We start from the raw sequence: 19502 nt of genomic DNA, 5'->3' as shown, positions 1-19502 counted from the left end.
TATTATTATTATTATTATTATTATTATTATTATTATTATTATTATTATTACCCCGCCCATCTGGTTTCCCCAGCCACTCTGGGCAGCTCCCAACAGAATATTAAAAACACAATAAAACATCAAACAATAAAAACTTCCCTAAACAGGGCTGCTTTCAGATGTCTTCTAAAAGTCAGATACTTGATTATTTCCTTGACATCTGATGGGAGGGTGTTCCACAGGGTGGGGGCCACTACCGAGAAGGCCCTTCTGCCTGGTTCCCTGTAACCTCACTTCTCACGGTAAGGGAACCACCAGAACGTCCTCAGAGCTGGACCTCAGTGTCCGGGCTGATTGATGGGTGCTTTTTCAGGCACCAGGTTAAAATTTTTTTTAAAAAACAACAACACCTCCAGGCATTTTAAATTATTGTATTTTTAACTAATTAAGTAGTTTTATTCCTCTCATTTTTACCATATGGTTGCATAATCTTTTGTATTGCTTCAAAATTACTTTGTAGATTTTAAATTCTTAAGCATACTGCCCTGAAATCCATTTTTGGATGAAGGAACAGTCTATACATTTTCTAAATAAATAAAATGTAAGGTATTTACAGCCTTCCAGTCTTTCATAGAACAAAATGGTGAGATAATTATTATTATTTCCATTTTACAGATATAAAACTAATGTTCAGAATGTACAAAATTTAGCCGTGGCAATGACAGCAGCAGCAGCAGCAGCAGCGTGAAGCTATTATTCCTGGGTGCCAGTGGGAAGTGAAAGCAGTGGACGGATGGAGTTAATAGTGTGCAGCTACCTTGGGTGGTGGAATTCCTTAGGGTAGGGGCTCCATGCCACCTGCCACCCCTTCCACTTCTGGGGTTGTGTGGCTGCAGCAGTGGTAGGTTCCAAGGAGACCTTGCAGAACTTTCGCACGATTTTCTTTTAAAAATGGATTTTTACATTTTTATATTCACCACAATCTTATCATCTCAAATATACACACAGACCCAATTACCCCCTACACCTTCCCTCAACTTCCTCTTCTGGTTTGTTGTATAGTGATTTCCCTGCTTTTTGGTTATACCTTAATACCGTATTCTCTAAATTGAGTTCAAGAAGGACATTGACAAACTGGAACGTGTCCAGAGGAGGGCAACCAAAATGGTCAAAGGCCTGGAAACGATGCCTTATAGAATCATAGAATCATAGAATCATAGAGTTGGAAGAGACCACAAGGGCCATCGAGTCCAACCCCCTGCCAAGCAGGAAACACCATCAGAGCACTCCTGACATATGGTTGTCAAGCCTCTGCTTAAAGACCTCCAAAGAAGGAGACTCCACCACACTCCTTGGCAGCAAATTCCACTGTCGAACAGCTCTTACTGTCAGGAAGTTCTTCCTAATGTTTAGGTGGAATCTTCTTTCTTGTAGTTTGGATCCATTGCTCCGTGTCCGCTTCTCTGGAGCAGCAGAAAACAACCTTTCTCCCTCCTCTATGTGACATCCTTTTATATATTTGAACATGGCTATCATATCACCCCTTAACCTCCTCTTCTCCAGGCTAAACATGCCCAGCTCCCTTAGCCGTTCCTCATAAGGCATCGTTTCCAGGCCTTTGACCATTTTGGTTGCCCTCCTCTGGACACGTTCCAGTTTGTCAATGTCCTTCTTGAACTGTGGTGCCCAGAACTGGACACAGTACTCCAGGTGAGGTCTGACCAGAGCAGAATACAGTGGCACTATTACTTCCCTTGATCTAGATGCTATACTCCTATTGATGCAGCCCAGAATTGCATTGGCTTTTTTAGCTGCCGCGTCACACTGTTGGCTCATGTCAAGTTTGTGGTCAACCAAGACTCCTAGATCCTTTTCACATGTAGTGCTCTCAAGCCAGGTGTCACCCATCTTGTATTTGTGCCTCTCATTTTTTTTGCCCAAGTGCAATACTTTACATTTCTCCCTGTTAAAATTCATCTTGTTTGTTTTGGCCCAGTTCTCTAATCTGTCAAGGTCGTTTTGAAGTGTGATCCTGTCCTCTGGGGTGTTAGCCACCCCTCCCAGTTTGGTGTCATCTGCAAATTTGATCAGGATGCCCTTGAGTCCATCATCCAAGTCGTTGATAAAGATGTTGAATAAGACCGGGCCCAAGACAGAACCCTGTGGCACCCCACTAGTCACTCTTCTCCAGGATGAAGAGGAACCATTGATGAGCACCCTTTGGGTTCGGTGAGTCAGCCAGTTACAAATCCACTGAGTGGTAGCAAAGTCAAGACCGCATTTTACCAGCTTCTTTACAAGAATATCATGGGGCACCTTGTCAAATGCCTTGCTGAAATCAAGGTAGGCTACATCCACTGCGTTCCCTTCATCTACCAGGCTTGTAATTCTGTCAAAAAACGAGATCAGGTTAGTCTGACATGACTTATTTTTCAGAAATCCATGCTGACTATTGGTGATCACAGCATTCCTTTCTAGGTGCTCACAGACTGTTTGCTTAATGATCTGCTCCAGAATCTTCCCTGGTATTGATGTCAGACTGACTGGGCGGTAATTATTTGGGTCCTCTCTTTTCCCCTTTTTGAAAATAGGGACAACATTTGCCCTCCTCCAGTCTGCCGGGACTTCGCCTGTTCTCCAGGAATTCTCAAAGATGACTGCCAGTGGTTCTGAGATCACATCTGCCAGTTCTTTTAATACTCTTGGATGCAGTTCATCTGGCCCTGGAGACTTGAATACATCTAGACTAGCCAAGTATTCTTGTACTATCTCCTTAGTTATTCTGGGCTGTGTTTCCTCTGCTGAATCATTTGCTCCAAATTCTTCAGGTCGGGCATTGTTTTCTTTATCGGAGAAGACTGAGGCAAAGAAGGCATTGAGGAGTTCAGCCCTTTCTGTGTCCCCTGTTTGCATTTCACCATCTTCTCCTCTGAGTGACCCCACTGTTTCTTTGTTCTTCCTTTTGCTACGAACATACCCATAAAAGCCTTTTTTGTTGCTTTTAACCTCTCTAGCAAGCCTGAGTTCATTCTGTGCTTTAGCTTTTCTGACTTTGTGTCTACACGTGTTGGCTATTTGTTTGAATTCCTCTTTGGTGGTTTCCCCCCTTTTCCATTTTTTGTACACATCCTTTTTTAATCTTAACTCAGTTAAAAGTTCTTTAGATAGCCACCCTGGCTTCTTTAGGCACCTTCCATGTTTCCGTCTCATTGGTATTGCCTGAAGTTGTGCTTTTACTATCTCCCTCTTAACAAACTCCCAGCCATCATGAACTCCCTTTCCTTTTAGTATTACTGTCCATGGGATCTCACCAAGCACTTCCCTAAGTTTTATGAAGTCGGCTTTCTTAAAGTCGAGAAATTGAGTCCTAGTATGCTTGGCTGCTCCTTTCCGCTGTATAGTAAACTTCAGAAGAGCATGATCACTCGCGCCTAATGATCCTTCCACTTCTACCCCACTAACCAGGTCATCAACATTGGTTAGGACCAGATCTAAAATGGCTGTTCCTCTTGTTGCTTCTCCCACTTTCTGGACAATGAAGTTGTCTGCAAGGCCAGTGAGGAATCTGTTTGACCTTATGCTCTTGGCTGAGTTTGACATCCAACAAATATCCGGGTAATTGAAGTCCCCCATTACTACTATCTCCCTTCCTTTTGCATGCTTGGCCATCTGTTCCAGGAAGGCATCATCTATGTCCTCCGTTTGGCTTGGGGATCTATAGTAAACTCCCACAATGAGGTCACTGTTATTCTTCTCTCCCTTAATTTTGACCCAAATGCTCTCACTTTGGCTTTGAGGTTCTAAATCTTGGATCTCTTCACAGGTATACACATCCCTGACATATAACGCCACTCCTCCTCCTTTCTTGTCTGGTCTGTTTCTCTGAAATAGATTGTATCCCTCCATTATTACATTCCAATCGTGGGACTTATCCCACCAGGTTTCAGTGATTCCTATTATGTCATATTTAGTTTGCTGTACCAAGAGGTCAAGCTCGTCTTGTTTATTTCCCATACTTTGCGCATTAGTGTACAGACATTGAAGTCCATTAATCATTCCCCCGTGTCTCTTATTTAAGGATTTTTTCCTCCCACCACTAGGTCTGCGTGCTGTTTGCTCCATTCGGTCTATGACATTTGGATGATCATCTTCATCAATTGATAGACTCCTACCTTCAGGAGCACTGTCTCCCTCCCCCACATTAGTCAGTTTAAAGCCCTCCTGATGAGGTTTCTGAGATTTTTTGCAAAAACATTCCTCCCAACCGTTGTGAGGTGCAGCCCATCGCTTGCCAGAAGTCCATCTTCAAGAAACTGCATTCCGTGATCTAAGAATCCAAACCGTTCCTGTTTACACCATTTGCGAAGCCAGTTGTTCACTTCCACTATTTTTCCCTCTCTCCCTGGGCCACGTCGTTCAACTGGGAGGACAGATGAGATGACAATTTGTGCATTTAATTGCTTCAATTTCCTGCCCAGAGCCTCGTAATCTCTTTTGATCTTCTGGAGGCTATTGCTTGCAGTGTCATTGGTTCCCACATGAACCAAGAGGAAGGGGTATTTGTCAGTGGGTTTTATGATTCCTTGCAGTCGTTCAGTTACATCTTGGATCTTAGCCCCGGGGAGACAGCACACTTCCCGAGACATCTTGTCAGGCCCACAGATCACTGCTTCTGTTCCCCTCAGTAGGGAATCCCCTATCACCACTACACGCCTCTTCTTAGGTCTGGTCGGGGTTCTTCCGTGAGCTGTCCGTTCCAAGGTCGCCTGCACATTCCCTGAGGACTGCCTTTGCTGCTCGTCTTCATATTCCTGATCGACTGTAATGAGGGAGAGATCCTCAAATGGAGTCTGCTCTTCGTCTTCCATGCTAGGGGAAAGGACCTCAAAGCGATTGCATATTTCTAAACAATCAGAGCGAACCCTGGGCCTCCTACTTCTTTGAGTCACGTTTCTCCATATATCTGGCTCCTGTGTTGGTGAACTAGCCTCCTTCTCAGGGGAGTCCCCTGTCTCCTCCTTGGTGGAGACGGTGTGCTCTGTTGCTTCCAAGAAGAGCTCCAGCTCTCTAATTCTTTGGAGCGTAGCTACACGTTCCTCCAGTTGCTGGACTTTGTCTTTTAAGAGGGCAATCAACATGCAATTGCTGCAGGTAAAGCTGCCTGCAACCTTTGGCAAGATGGCAAACATTGCGCAGGAACCACAGGCGACTGCAGCTGTTCCCTCATCCTCCATCTTGAGAAGGTGTCGTTGGGGGTGACTACAGCGGTCCTCCATCATAAAAAGCGTGAAGACAGGACAAATAAATCCCCCCAAATAAACCTATATCTCCCCCCACAAACGTTTGAGACTAGCTCCCCTAAATCTAAAAGATGGATCAAACTGCGCGCGCCGCTAGGCGCGCGCCGCTGCCCTACAATCTCTGACAAGCTCCTCCCACAGCTAATCACCTACCTCAACAGAAGCCCTGCCCCCTCTGACCTTTGCACAGAGAAAGCAGCTAATCAGCCACAAGAAACTCACACAAGAAAACCCTTTTTGTTCCTTCTTCAGCCGCTGCCCTACAATCTCTGACAAGCTCCTCCCACAGCTAATCACCTACCTCAACAGAAGCCCTGCCCCCTCTGACCTTTGCACAGAGAAAGCAGCTAATCAGCCACAAGAAACTCACACAAGAAAACCCTTTTTGTTCCTTCTTCAGCCGCTGCCCTACAATCTCTGACAAGCTCCTCCCACAGCTAATCACCTACCTCAACAGAAGCCCTGCCCCCTCTGACCTTTGCACAGAGAAAGCAGCTAATCAGCCACAAGAAACTCACACAAGAAAACCCTTTTTGTTCCTTCTTCAGCCGCTGCCCTACAATCTCTGACAAGCTCCTCCCACAGCTAATCACCTACCTCAACAGAAGCCCTGCCCCCTCTGACCTTTGCACAGAGAAAGCAGCTAATCAGCCACAAGAAACTCACACAAGAAAACCCTTTTTGTTCCTTCTTCAGCCGCTGCCCTACAATCTCTGACAAGCTCCTCCCACAGCTAATCACCTACCTCAACAGAAGCCCTGCCCCCTCTGACCTTTGCACAGAGAAAGCAGCTAATCAGCCACAAGAAACTCACACAAGAAAACCCTTTTTGTTCCTTCTTCAGCCGCTGCCCTACAATCTCTGACAAGCTCCTCCCACAGCTAATCACCTACCTCAACAGAAGCCCTGCCCCCTCTGACCTTTGCACAGAGAAAGCAGCTAATCAGCCACAAGAAACTCACACAAGAAAACCCTTTTTGTTCCTTCTTCAGCCGCTGCCCTACAATCTCTGACAAGCTCCTCCCACAGCTAATCACCTACCTCAACAGAAGCCCTGCCCCCTCTGACCTTTGCACAGAGAAAGCAGCTAATCAGCCACAAGAAACTCACACAAGAAAACCCTTTTTGTTCCTTCTTCAGCCGCTGCCCTACAATCTCTGACAAGCTCCTCCCACAGCTAATCACCTACCTCAACAGAAGCCCTGCCCCCTCTGACCTTTGCACAGAGAAAGCAGCTAATCAGCCACAAGAAACTCACACAAGAAAACCCTTTTTGTTCCTTCTTCAGCCGCTGCCCTACAATCTCTGACAAGCTCCTCCCACAGCTAATCACCTACCTCAACAGAAGCCCTGCCCCCTCTGACCTTTGCACAGAGAAAGCAGCTAATCAGCCACAAGAAACTCACACAAGAAAACCCTTTTTGTTCCTTCTTCAGCCGCTGCCCTACAATCTCTGACAAGCTCCTCCCACAGCTAATCACCTACCTCAACAGAAGCCCTGCCCCCTCTGACCTTTGCACAGAGAAAGCAGCTAATCAGCCACAAGAAACTCACACAAGAAAACCCTTTTTGTTCCTTCTTCAGCCGCTGCCCTACAATCTCTGACAAGCTCCTCCCACAGCTAATCACCTACCTCAACAGAAGCCCTGCCCCCTCTGACCTTTGCACAGCTAATCAGCCACAAGAAACTCACACAAGAAAACCCTTTTTGTTCCTTCTTCATGAGGAACGGCTAAGGGAGCTGGGCATGTTTAGCCTGGAGAAGAGGAGGTTAAGGGGTGATATGATAGCCATGTTCAAATATATAGCCATGTTCAAATATATAAAAGGATGTCACATAGAGGAGGGAGAAAGGTTGTTTTCTGCTGCTCCAGAGAAGCGGACACGGAGCAATGGATACAAACTACAAGAAAGAAGATTCCACCTAAACATTAGGAAGAACTTCCTGACAGTAAGAGCTGTTCGACAGTGGAATTTGCTGCCAAGGAGTGTGGTGGAGTCTCCTTCTTTGGAGGTCTTTAAGCAGAGGCTTGACAACCATATGTCAGGAGTGCTCTGATGGTGTTTCCTGCTTGGCAGGGGGTTGGACTCGATGGCCCTTGTGGTCTCTTCCAACTCTATGATTCTATGATTCTATTCTATGATTCTATGATTCTATGAGTCCTTTCTCTTTTCTGTTTTGTAATTGTAAGTGTCAAATCCTGCTAGTGAGTTCATTTCTTTACAATATTTCTGTAAATACATCATAAATAGTTCTCATTCTTTTTTAAAGTGCCTGTTGTTTTTATCTCTTAGTCTCTCAGTCAATTTGGCCATTTTGTCGTAGTCCATCAATTTGTCTTGCCATTACAGGTCAAGATCTGCCGAAAGAGAAGAAGAAAAATTTCATGTATGCTACAACGGCGGCCAGGATACTTGTAGCCCAAAAGTGGAAAAGTGACAAGATACCAACTAAAGAACTTTCGCACGAATTAGCTGGAAGCCATCACCGCACAACCCTAGTAAGTGAGTCTTCAGCGAGGGCGTCCCCTTCCCATTTCACCTCAGGCAGCGAAAATAGGACAGGCTGCCCCAGAAGGAAATGTCCCATTTGCCCTTAGGGTCGTCTAGCCTTGAATATGATTTTTAGTTCTGAAATATACTCGGAGTCGAGAGTGGATTTCATGCTCTCTATTCAGCTCATAGTGGTGAGGAGGAATGGAAGTTCCCCCAGAATGTCTGCTTTATATACATTATTTACACAATGGTCCCCACGTGATTGGCTAATTCCGGGATTCTCCAGTAGGCCAATCAGGTTGCGGATTCACTTCCACCTGGAGCTGGATTGGGTGGCTCCTGTGGACCAATCAGACTGCTGCATTCTGAATCCTATTGTTCTAGGACCAATCAGACTGCTGCATTCTGAATCCTATTGTTCTAGGACCAATCAGACTGCTGCATTTTGGATCCTATTCAGCTCAGTACATAAGTTCTTTCATGCTCAACTTATTTTGTAAAGCAGTTGGAAATGTTTAGCAATATTAATTTAAAACGATAAAAAGTAAGAACCCCTGCTGATGGAATATAATACTATTATAAAAGGCATCGCACACAAGACTTATGTACAACCTGAATAGCAGAAGATTGATCAGGTAGCCAGATTGATTTGGTTGTTTTTTTCCTTACTATACTTTCACATGGTGGAGGCTGTCTGTTTTTGATTACTCCAGAAAGGTAGCAACTGCCTGGGAGTAAATGCTACAGACTCAATACTAGCATGTGAGAAAATAAAATGAGGGGGGAAATGTGGCTAATTGCTTAGAAAGAACTACAGAGGCCAGAGACATTCATCCTGTAACCCATCTGTCCTAAATAGCCCTTTCTCCTGTTTACAGGCCAGTATGGCAACTTTCCCTTCTCTCTTGTCTGTAGACATTTTGCTGAAGAGTATCCGTATTTACCTCACTCTGCTATAAAATAATACAATAGCGCTGTTCACACTAAACACACTCTTTATTTTAAATTCCATTTCTTTGATTCCACTGCCAAGCTACCGTTATAAAAGAATGTTTTCGTAACATATCTTCTACCTTCAAAACACCATCAACACCCACGTCCCGTTATCTTCATCCCCTGCTAGCAAAATACAGTAATCTCCGAATGCTTTGGCACTGTAATTCCCTAACATTTTACCAACAGGTCTTCACTAGCATTACCATCGTTTGTTTAGGACCCAGCTGCTAGCCATTATTCCTTCTCTCTGTCCCCCTCGTTCTGCACTGCCCTCCCCCCAACCCCTAGCGATAACGGCTATAGAGTTCAGAACACTCTTACTGCTGAAGGGGATACGGAAATGTTGTTGGCAACCTTTATGAGGGAAGTGCATTGTCGGCTTTGCTGGGAGAAAACCTCTCACCATAGCTGTCAAGCATCCCTTATTTGGCGGGACAGTCCCTTATCCCAACGCCATGTCCCGCTGCTGTCCCTTATTGATGATGTCCCTTAAATTTCCCGAGTTTCAAAGGAAGCAGCTCCTCTCCCTCCCCCCTTGCCGGTCAGGGAGGAGGGAGGCTCCAACTGTGTTGCTTGGCTGCTTTGCTCACCCAATAAGAAGTCTAAGAAAGACTGGGGGGTGGAGCTTGCATGCCTTGTGCTGATCAAATCGGCTGCTTTGCCTGGGGACTCGCCTTTGCTCAGCGCTTCCCAGCGGAGAGGTGATGGTGGTTTTCCTTGAGGCTTGTGGCTTCGTTTGGCTGCTGGCTGGGCTTTTTGCCTTTGGCTCAGAGGGGCTCAGAAGTTGAACATACCTGTGCTTGGAAAATCCCTTATTTTGGCTGCTGATCCCTTATTTTTGAGGCTGCTGGTCCCTTATTTTCAAATCTGTAAGTTGACAGCTATGCCTTTCACTCAGGATCGAAGTGCAATCGGGGTGATATACTGCAGGAGTGCTAGGCCTGCAGGCCATGATCTGGGGAGAGATATTGGGGAGTAGGGAGTGGAAGAGACAATGAAGATAAATTTCAACACAGAATAGGGACAGGAGGCAATATATGATCAGTGAAGGAGGCTGAGCGCTAGGGAACTGAGGAGGCAGACGAAGGATGGGGAAATATCTCCCCCAATGCCTAAGGAAAGAATGGAATGTATCCTTCATAGGCTAGGTGGGTGGGGAGATTGAGTTGTTCGAATAGGGAAGGGATGAAAGAAACTTGTGGAGATTCGAAGGTTGTGTTCTGTTGATGAGAAAGGATTAGAAGAGTGAGCAAGAGAACCCGATTTCCTTTGTGACATTAAACAGCCCACTAAATGTTCAGCCCAGGGCTTTTTTCCAGCCGGTGCCCACAGGAGCTCAGCTCTGGCACCTCTCAAGTGGGCACCATTGCCATCCTAAGAGAACAAGGAAGAAGTTCGTGGTGAGCTCCAGCCTCTCTTTTCCTAGAGAAGCAGCACTGGTTTGGCCAAAGATGGCTGCTTAAGAACATTTGTCTCTGAAATAGGAGCCAACTCTTAGAGGCTGAGGTGTCTTCACGTGCGCCCCCTAACATAATTGAGGGACCTGAGGAGCCCTAAAAGTTGGTGGGCATTGCCATTTAAATGGTGTGTGCGCTCTGCATCTTGTGGTCAATATTTTATTCAAGTTGACCCCCTTGGCTCTGACACAGGGAACATAACCTATAGTGTCATTGTCTTATTTTAATTAAACTTTGGACTGGTGAAACTAATCATAGTTTTTATAAACAAACAAACAAACAAACAAACAAACAAAAACATATAAACCTGGTTCAGCCTGGTATGTTGTTATGTGTGGATGAACTGTAGCAAGCCTTGGGCTCACGTGCCCCTTGTTCTGCATGTAGGGGTGCCATGACTAGCAGGTGCAGGTATGGGGCCTTGTGAAGCTGAGGGCTTTGGGCTGGCCAGAGCTGTACTGAACACCCAAACAGTGCCACAACTGAGGAGGTCTTCGGTATATAAAAGCACCATGCTCACTTGCAGCATGGAGTGTTCATGCAAGCTTCCCAGCTCAGAAGCGTTTTTCCTGAGATGCCTTTAGGACTGCACAACATTGCATAGTCCCATGGGCATCCCAGGAAGTGCTGCTGCGCTGGAAGCTTGCATGACTGCTGTGTGTAAAAAAGAAAATGAACCCCCCATTGTGCGGTGAAATAAAGTAAGTAGCGTAGGCCCTCCCTCACCTTAGCTGCAAGGAGGGAGAAGAGTAGAGCAGCTGGTGTATATATGAATGGGGGACTCCAATAAGGGGTCTGAAGACCTCCTCCGCACCACAACCTGGCAGAGGCATAAGGCGAGTACAATCGTACCTCGGAACTCATCCTCGTACGTTTTGGCTCCCAAACAATCGAAAACTGGAAGTGATTGTTCCTGTTTTCAAACGTTCTTTGGAACCTGAACATCCGACGTGGCTTCCGCAGCTTCCGATTGGCTGCAGGAGCTTCCTGCAGCCAATCGGAAGCCACACCTTGGTTTCTGAACATTTTGGAAGTCAAATGGACTTCCGGAATGGATTCTGTTTGACTTCTGAGGTACCGCTGTATATTACCTGCTTTCATCTGCAGTTTGTAACAAAGTGCAGTTTTTCATTTTATCCATATATATGGAACTGTAGTTTGTCAACAGCTTCTCCCCTATTTGTTTGCAAAACAACAGAGAATCTTCTAATTTCCTGGCCTCACACAAAAAGGAGGTGGGGAGAAGAGGAGGTGGGGAAGAACATGTTTCAAAGGCTTGCCATGACTTGTGTATGTAACACAAACCATGGTTTATTGTTATGTCCAAATCGGGCCAGAGTGTTAAAAATGTGGCAAGCATGCATTTAGTATACACATAAAAGCAACTCAGAGTTCTTTTGTTACATATTAGCGAAATGAGTTGACTGAGGGGGAGTCAGTAAAATTAAGGAAGAAGGCATTTTCTGAAATATTTGGTGAATCAATCAGCAGGGAAGAGCTAAGTACTTTGGGGTAAGAAACTGTTGACAAAGAACTTTCTAGCCTAGATCAGTGTGCTTGCCTCCCAAAGCCGTAAAATCCTCAACCCCTTTCTCTGATAAGAAAAGAGCAATATCTATAATCTGCAATGTGGTTTTTTAAGCTGGTTTAAGAGGGAAAACAGCATCAGTTATGCTGAAGGATGGTGCTGCTGCATTTTCCTGAGGCAGTTACCAGCTAGCTCAGAGGGAGGTAGAATGTCTCATCTGGGATTAATTTAAAGGCAAGCTTTCTTCCCTGGTGATGAAGGACTTTTGCTTTGTGTGTGTTTTCAATCACTCAGCTGCAATCACACTCTTGGTTTTTTCCCCCTTCTACTTTCATTTCCACAGGCCCTCATTTAAGTTGCTTTGAGACTGTTGTTACCTACTAATTTAGCTGCAAATTCTACAAACATCCTCGAAAAGAATGCTGCACTTGTTTCTTCAATGCCCACTCACAAAAGGGTGGAATGCAAACTGCCCCCTCCAGAATATTTGTTTGAAGAGCTCATGGTGGATCACTGGGCGGGGGGATGGGGGTGGCGGCAAGTGTCTGTGAACAATTGCTGTGTGGTCACAGAGTGCCCAACACTGAAATCTCATGTATTCAGACATACTGAATTCAGTGGGACTTGCTCACGTGTAGGAGACTGCAGCTCTGCCATTGTTGCGGAAGAAAAATAATATCTGGCAGGCATCTTGAGCAAGTCATTCCAGTTCAATCTCAGTTTCCGAGCCATAAAATGAGATTAGTGACTTAAACCTTACTTTATATTTGATTGAGCCGTTGTTATTATAAGATCTGGACTTGCAATATTTTTTGCTTGCAGTGGCAAAAGTTTACACACATGCGGAACATTAAAGGAGTAGCATGCTGTGCTAGGATGCTCTGAACCACTGTAGTCTGCAAATGAAAGATCACATTAATGCCCGCCCGTGTCAGGGGTGAGGAACCTGTAGTCCGCCACATGTGATTGGACTCCATTTCCCATCAGTCCATGCCACTAGGGTCAATTTGCAGGGGTGGTGGGAGTTGCAGTCGAGCCCTGCATTAATGCCATCAAAACAAACAGCCAGCACAGTAATAATAATAATGATTTTTTTTTATTTATACCCTGCCCTTCCCGGTTCAGAAAACCGGGCTCAGGGCGGCTAACAACAAATTTAAAACACTTAATTGTAGAAGCAGCATAAAATACAGTATAAACACATGAATAACAATAAAATTCAAAGTTCAGAAATCAATTTGGGGGAAATCCATCTAATAAGCATTAGATAGTCACCAGGGCTAGCTGGCTGAATTAGTCCTACTTGGGCCAGCGAGGAGGCCAGGGGAGAAATAGCTGTGGGGTCTCAGAGTGGGTAATCTTCATAAAAGGGGAGGGGAGGGAAGAGAAGGGAAATAAAAGACCAGGCTGAATTCAAATTAAAGGCCAGGTGGAATAGCTCTGTCTTACAGGCCCGACGGAAGGAGGTTAAATCCTGTAGGGCCCTAGTCTCATGGGACAGAGCATTCCACCAGGTCGGATCCAGTGAAGAGCTGGCTTGGAACCTTTCTCTCTGACGTTAATTTTTTCTGTTTGCAGGGATTTAAAGTAAACAAACATGGGGAAGCATATCCTACGTCTTCTGCCTGAAGAGTTATAGTCCATTTCACCATCTCAGCATTCTTCCACCTAATTTATCTGCATGTGTGCACCCAGCCTTGAGGGGGAAAATACTGGTTGGCGGATCAGTCACACTTATTTAGTCTCGACTTCCTTATCCGCTCAAAAGAGACAAGTGGGGTACATTTCCCCATCACATTTCCTTGAGTGTTAAGATAGTAATCATTCTTACCCACATGGCATCTTTGCAGTTCTGCAACAGGGGGATTCAACGACTTTGAGCGGGTTACTATTTCAGCATTTTAGGCCCCTGCCTCTAAAATATAAATGAGAGCAATTCATCTTTTAGGATTCAAGTTAAACCCCATCCCACCAACTGAGCTGCAAGGCAGAACTTGCAGCTTCAGAAGCAATCAGGTTGTTCCACACACCCCTGTTTCAATTTGCATGTGCACATTGCTGTACACACCAGAGAAGGGCAGCGGTGTATTCATGCAAAGCATGTTACCTGTTGGTTTCCCTGCACCTGCAACCCTCGCTCTCCTTATTTGTGAAATTCCCATCTACACATGTGTTGTCATCAGGGCCGGCCCAATACATTTTGACACCTGAGGCAAACCACAAAACGGCATTTCCTCCCTACCAGGAAAGAAGGGATGAGTTAAGATTTACATCAGTAACAAGGGTGTGTGTGGTAAAGATCTACATCAGGATCTGCTGCCCTTGTGGATCCTGCTGCCTGAAGTGGTCTCCTCACTTTGCCTCATGTGGGGGGCTGGCCCCGGTTGTCATTTGCGCATGCGCAGCAGCTGTCTGAAATATAGTCCAGCCCCACACAAGGTCTGAGGGACAGCAGACCGGCCCACGGCTTAACACCCCACCTTAACTGCAAAGTGAATGTGGCTTACATCTTCAAATTGAATGGAAGTTGGTTTCAGGTGTATGTTTCCAACAGGATTGTGGCTAACATCATGTGCGCATGGCTTCCAACACCAGGAGTGGGAGTGCACTGGAGCTGGAGTAAATGATAATGTTCACACAGCCTTCATTTCTAGTCACAGGGGTCATGCTGCGGGGAAAAACACACACCAGTGAAAGCCTTTGGTTATAAAACAAATCTATTAAAATACAGATAGTAAAATGAAGCTGTACCAGGCAAGAAATGTTTCATTTCAGAAGCGGCATTCTGTGCTCTGGTAATCTCTAGGTTAGATTACTGCAATGCGTTATACAGTAGGGTTGCCTCTGAAGACGATTTGGAAACTTCAGCTAATGCAGAATTCAGCAGCCAGGTTGCTCACCCGGCAAGATGGTTTGAGCATATTAGACCAATCCTGGTCTGACTGCACTGGCTACCAATTAGTTTCCTGGCCCAATTCAAATTGCTGGTTTTGACCTATAAAGCCTTAAATGGCTTGGGACTGCAAGGACTGCCTCTCTCCATATGAACCTAGCCGGTCTCTAAGATCATCCTCTGAGGCCCTTCTTCGTGTGCCTCCTCCATGAGAGATCCAGAGGGTAGCAACACGAGACCAGGCCTTTTCTGCAGTGGCCCCCCATTTGTGGAATGCTCTCCCTGGGGAGGTTCAATTAGTGCCTTCATTATACACATTTAGGCCTTTGGCGGATTGACATCTGATGCCCTTTTAAATGTGTTGGGGGGGTTATTGGTTGTTTTTTCTTATTTGTACTCTCCGTTTTGTAGTTTTTTATATTGCAATTTTGTGTTGTGAACTGCCCTAAGATATAAATAAATAAATAAATAAATAAATGCACACACAAATATAGACTTACACCTACAAATGTAAGTAGCCCCCCCCCAAGGAGGGGGAATAAACACGTAGTAGTATTGCAGCAGGCACCAAGTGAAACCGCTGGTTTTCAAACAAAAAAAGCCAGCAAGATGTTACTTTCCAGAGGCAGCTAGTGTTAGCACATACTTTTTGAAAGGGAGCTAGGGGGCATCAATAAATTATAGGCCTGTTAACCTAATATATAGCCAAGATAAATAGATGAAAAGCATTTCTTAACAAAACCCTGTTAGAATCCACCCTGTGCACATTGCGGACTTCATACAGAAGACCTGCAACACAGTCCTTAGGATTATTTCATTATGTCTCCAAATTTCAACCACTTCAGGGGTTTGCCCCTCCCCTGCCCCCGTAGTTTTCTTACAAAAAATGTTTTTGGGGGGAAATAGTTCCCCAAATTTGACCTGAGGGGGACAGCTGACCCTCTCCATGCAACTTTTCCTTTCTGTGTATTTTCACGTGAGACACGGAAGAGGGGTTAAAAATGTATTTATTGAGAGGGCTAGTTCCTGCCTCTGGGGACAGGTCAAATTTCCGAAGGAAATAATGGAAATATCTTTCTCTCTCTCTCGTGGCGCCCCCTGAATTCTGCCCTCAGCGTCCCCTCAGCTCAACCCGCCGCCCCCCCCCCCGGCCAGGCAGCAGGCAGGAGGGTCTCCGTGCCTTCGTGTGAGGTATTTATAACCGGCCTCGCGCTGCAATCCGGCGGCGGCACCAGCAGTCCAGCCGAGCGCCTGAGGGCGGAGCCGAGCGCAGCTCTGGGGCGGGCACGGCGCGCCGAGGAGCCCGGCTATAATTCCACCTGCAGCCATTTGCGTCGCGGCTTCGGCGGCTAGGTGACAGCGCGGAGCCCCGGCGACAGCGGCCGCCGCCACCACCGCCTCTTTCTCTGACCAAAAGGAGTGGCGGCGCCCAATGAACGGCAACGCCGGCGGCGAAGGCGGGATGATGATGGAGGAGGAGGAGGAGGAGGAGGGTAAAGAAGCAAACTGGCCCCGAGGCTTTATTTCTCGTAATGTGGAGGTTCCAAACCCTCCTTTTTGAGGGATACAGCAGGAGCGAAGTCGTGCGCTCCCGCCGCCCTTTCGCGCGCGCGCGCGCTGGGGTCGCGTTTGTGCGCTCCTGAGGCGGAGGGTGCCTTTTGGCGGCAGGCAGAACTGCACCGGCCCAGGGACGCTTCTTTGTTCTGGGTGCTTTATTGGGTATTGGTGTGGTTGTGGGTGTGGGTGTGGCGCTTTTGGTGTGTGTGGTTGTGTGTTTGTGGCCCTTTTGGTGTTCCTTCTCCCCGCCAACCTGACTCTCCCGGCTGCGCCTCCCTGGGCAGCAGCAGCAGCAGCAGCATCCTCGGGGGCGCGCGAGCAAAGTTAAATGGGGAGCTTGAGGTGAAACGGGGCAGACTTTTCCCAAGAACTCCTCCAGGCGGGGGCGGGGGAGTGTGCGTGTGTGGGAGTCAGGCATGCGTGGGGGGGGGGGAGGAAGCCGGCATCTCTCCCCAGCAGCAAGTGACTAATGGTGCTTCTGCGCTTATCAGTCGCCACCATTAACTTCTGGCTTTGCAAGGGCGCTTGGGAGGGGAAACCCAAACACGCCGCCACCCACTTAGTATAAACAAACGCACACCCTCAAAGGCGGGGGGGGGAGTGGGGGGGGAGAGAACCCAGCAACCCAAAACTTTGTCCACATTCACTCAGTTTTTAGCAAGTGGGCGTGTCCTTTTTAAATAATGAGCAGCAGCAATGATGATGATGATGTAGTGCAATAAAACGTATTCACATTGCTACGGGCACAAAAATGAAGTTCTTAGCGAAACGCCCCAGAGGAAATGGTTAAAAAAAAAGTCCAGTGCTTTTATCAGAATGCAACTGGCAATGAAGCCTGGCAGATCCAAAGTTTTTGCATTTTTATTTTTAGATTGAGGTAGGTATCTGTGTTGGTCTGACGCAGTCGAAACAAAAATAAAATAAATAAAATGAAAAAAATTGTCCAGTAGCACCTTATAGACCAACTAAGTTTGTTGTGATATAAGCTTTCGTGTTCATGCACACTTCTTCAGATATTTTTATTTTTCTTATTTTATACAATACGGTCGCAGCAAAGAGAAGACCGCAGCATAAAGTTTATGGCATTATTTTACACGGAACCTATATGGACTGCCAATGTTTTAAGCCATGTAAATAGTAACCACACTGGCATCCTCAAGAGTTGAGCAGCGATCCTAGTCACAATCAACTTAAGTGTAAGCCCCTTTAAAATTTCATGGGGCTTGCTTGAGTTTAGCTGCCAGGTAGCTCCACCCAGTTCTTTTTTATTATTATTTAAATACATTTAAAAAGTTTTTTAAAGAGGGGGGAGGGGAGAATAGGGTATAGTATATTGCTATAACAATTGATCACATTTTTAACCTACTGTATTTTGCAAAAATGAGTTCCAGATTCCATTATACTTGTCCATGCAGTAAGCATATTTGTCCTTCTATAAGCAACCTGCTTACAGGTAGCAAGTGTAGTCAGGTCTTTGGTCCATTGGGGAAATGGAGAGCTCCATCTAGTTTTTAGCAGCTTTGCTTGGCTGTGGGTAGGATTGGCCCAAAAGTTGACTTGTAGCATGAGGTTGAAACCTGTTTGAGGAAATGTATTATAAGAGGTGAACACACTTGCAGGTATAGGCTGCAGTCTTACGTAGAGTTGGGTGTGCCCAAGCCACCGGTTTCCATGGACTTGGAGCACCTAATTCAATATAACATTGTATTGCTCATACTGCACACGTAGGAAGATTAAGCTTTCAAAAGGTTAGAGATAGTGAAAAACTGAGAAATACAAATGAGTTTTCCAGGTATTTCCCAGAGTGTGTGGAGCTTTCTTTCAGCAGTGTGAACGTTTTCCTTTACTAACTTTAATTTTGGTAACCAGCTTTTCAAAAACGTTGCTGATGAAAGCCCCTATTGCTAGTTTAGCAGCATAATGTAGCCACATGCTTTATTTCCCTGTCCTTCCTTTAAGGAACTTATTCCGTGATTCTCCTCTTTCTCCACGCACCCAATTCAGTAGCTTGCTCTGAGACATAATGATAAAGCACAGGTCATCCAGCGAGTTTCGTAAAAATTCAAACCAAGGTATGTCATATGCAAACCATAGGCCAAGGTTTACCCTATGGTTTGAGGTGCATGGTTTGTTTGGGAGCGCTGAACTTCGAATCCAGTTCAGACATGACCAGGGAGGAGTAAAAGCAGCTGTGATCTTGGCCATGCATTTAAAGCATTCTTGCGCCACTGTAACAGTCATGGCGTATCCCAAAGATTTCTGGGTCCCCTCACAGAACTGCAATTCCTAGCATCCTAGCAAACAACAGTTCCCAGTATTCTTTGTGGGAAGACATGATGATTTACATGTATGGGGTGGGTGTGTACAGGAGCCTGTAAGTTTGTTCTGAGCCATGGTGTGGCTCAATGTGGTTGTGCAAACCAGGCCACTATGGCAGTAATGGCGTTTCCAGGGACGCGGGTGGCACTGTGGGTTAAACCACAGAGCCTAGGACTTGCTGATCAGAAGGTCGGCGGTTTGAATCCCCATGACGGGGTGAGCTCCCATTGCTTGGTCCCTGCTCCTGCCAACCTAGCAGTTCGAAAGCACGTCAAAGTGCAAGTAGATAAATAGGAACCGCTCTGGCGGGAAGGTAAACGGTGTTTCCGTGCGCTGCTCTGGTTCGCCAGAAGTGGCTTAGTCATGCTGGCCACATGACCCGGAAGCTGTACGCCGGCTCCCTCGGCCAATAAAGCGAGATGAGCACCGCAACCCCAGAGTCGGCCACGACTGGACCTAATGGTCAGGGGTCTCTTTACCTTTACCTTTATGGCGTTTCCAGGGATTGAACTCAAAGCATGTGCCATATTTCAGAAAGGGAAGATCCAGACACAAAAGATGTTGAGCTTTTTTTGACAAAGTTGTAGGTTGAGTTGGTTGGATTTTTTTTGCAAAATATCTTTTTAAAATGAAGATTTCGTCATAATCTACACTTTATGGGTTGCCAAGCGTCCGGATTTTCCCAGTCTTTTTTGGCGATTTTCGCCTGGACACTATTTTTGATAGCTGTATTCTTGCTATGTCCAGGAAATTCCGAACGTATGGCAACCCTAGCCTTGTCAATACAGTCGTACCTTGGTTCTTGAACGTAATCCGGTTGACTTCCAAAACATTCAAAAACCAAGGCGCGGCTTCCGATTGGCTGCAGGAGCTTCCTGCACTCGAGAGGAAGCTGCGTCAGACATTTGGCTTCCAAAAAACGTTAGAAAACTGGAACATTTCCGGGTTTTTGGCATTCGGGAGCCAAAACGTAAGAG

The 19502-nt window shown here is 46.0% G+C and overlaps 1 protein-coding gene across 2 annotated transcripts in view; it reads left to right on the top strand.

The window, feature by feature from the left end:
- The first annotated feature begins 15889 nt into the window (after positions 1-15889).
- Positions 15890-19502, top strand: part of GADL1 (glutamate decarboxylase like 1) — a 96527-nt gene continuing 92914 nt past the window's right edge. The window contains exon 1 of one of the 2 annotated variants that reach the window (XM_053359500.1): positions 15890-16142. In XM_053359500.1, the coding sequence (XP_053215475.1) occupies positions 16082-16142 (61 nt within the window). In that variant the 5' untranslated portion in view covers positions 15890-16081. The remainder of the gene's footprint in view (positions 16143-19502) is intronic. The other variant, XM_053359499.1, reaches the window with a different exon arrangement.

The sequence above is a fragment of the Podarcis raffonei genome, chromosome 12 (genome assembly GCF_027172205.1).
Source record: "Podarcis raffonei isolate rPodRaf1 chromosome 12, rPodRaf1.pri, whole genome shotgun sequence".
NCBI classification, from domain to species: Eukaryota; Metazoa; Chordata; class Lepidosauria; order Squamata; family Lacertidae; genus Podarcis; species Podarcis raffonei.
The sequence above is the reverse complement of the archived record's forward strand: the minus strand, read 5'-3'. Positions and strand labels throughout refer to the sequence as shown.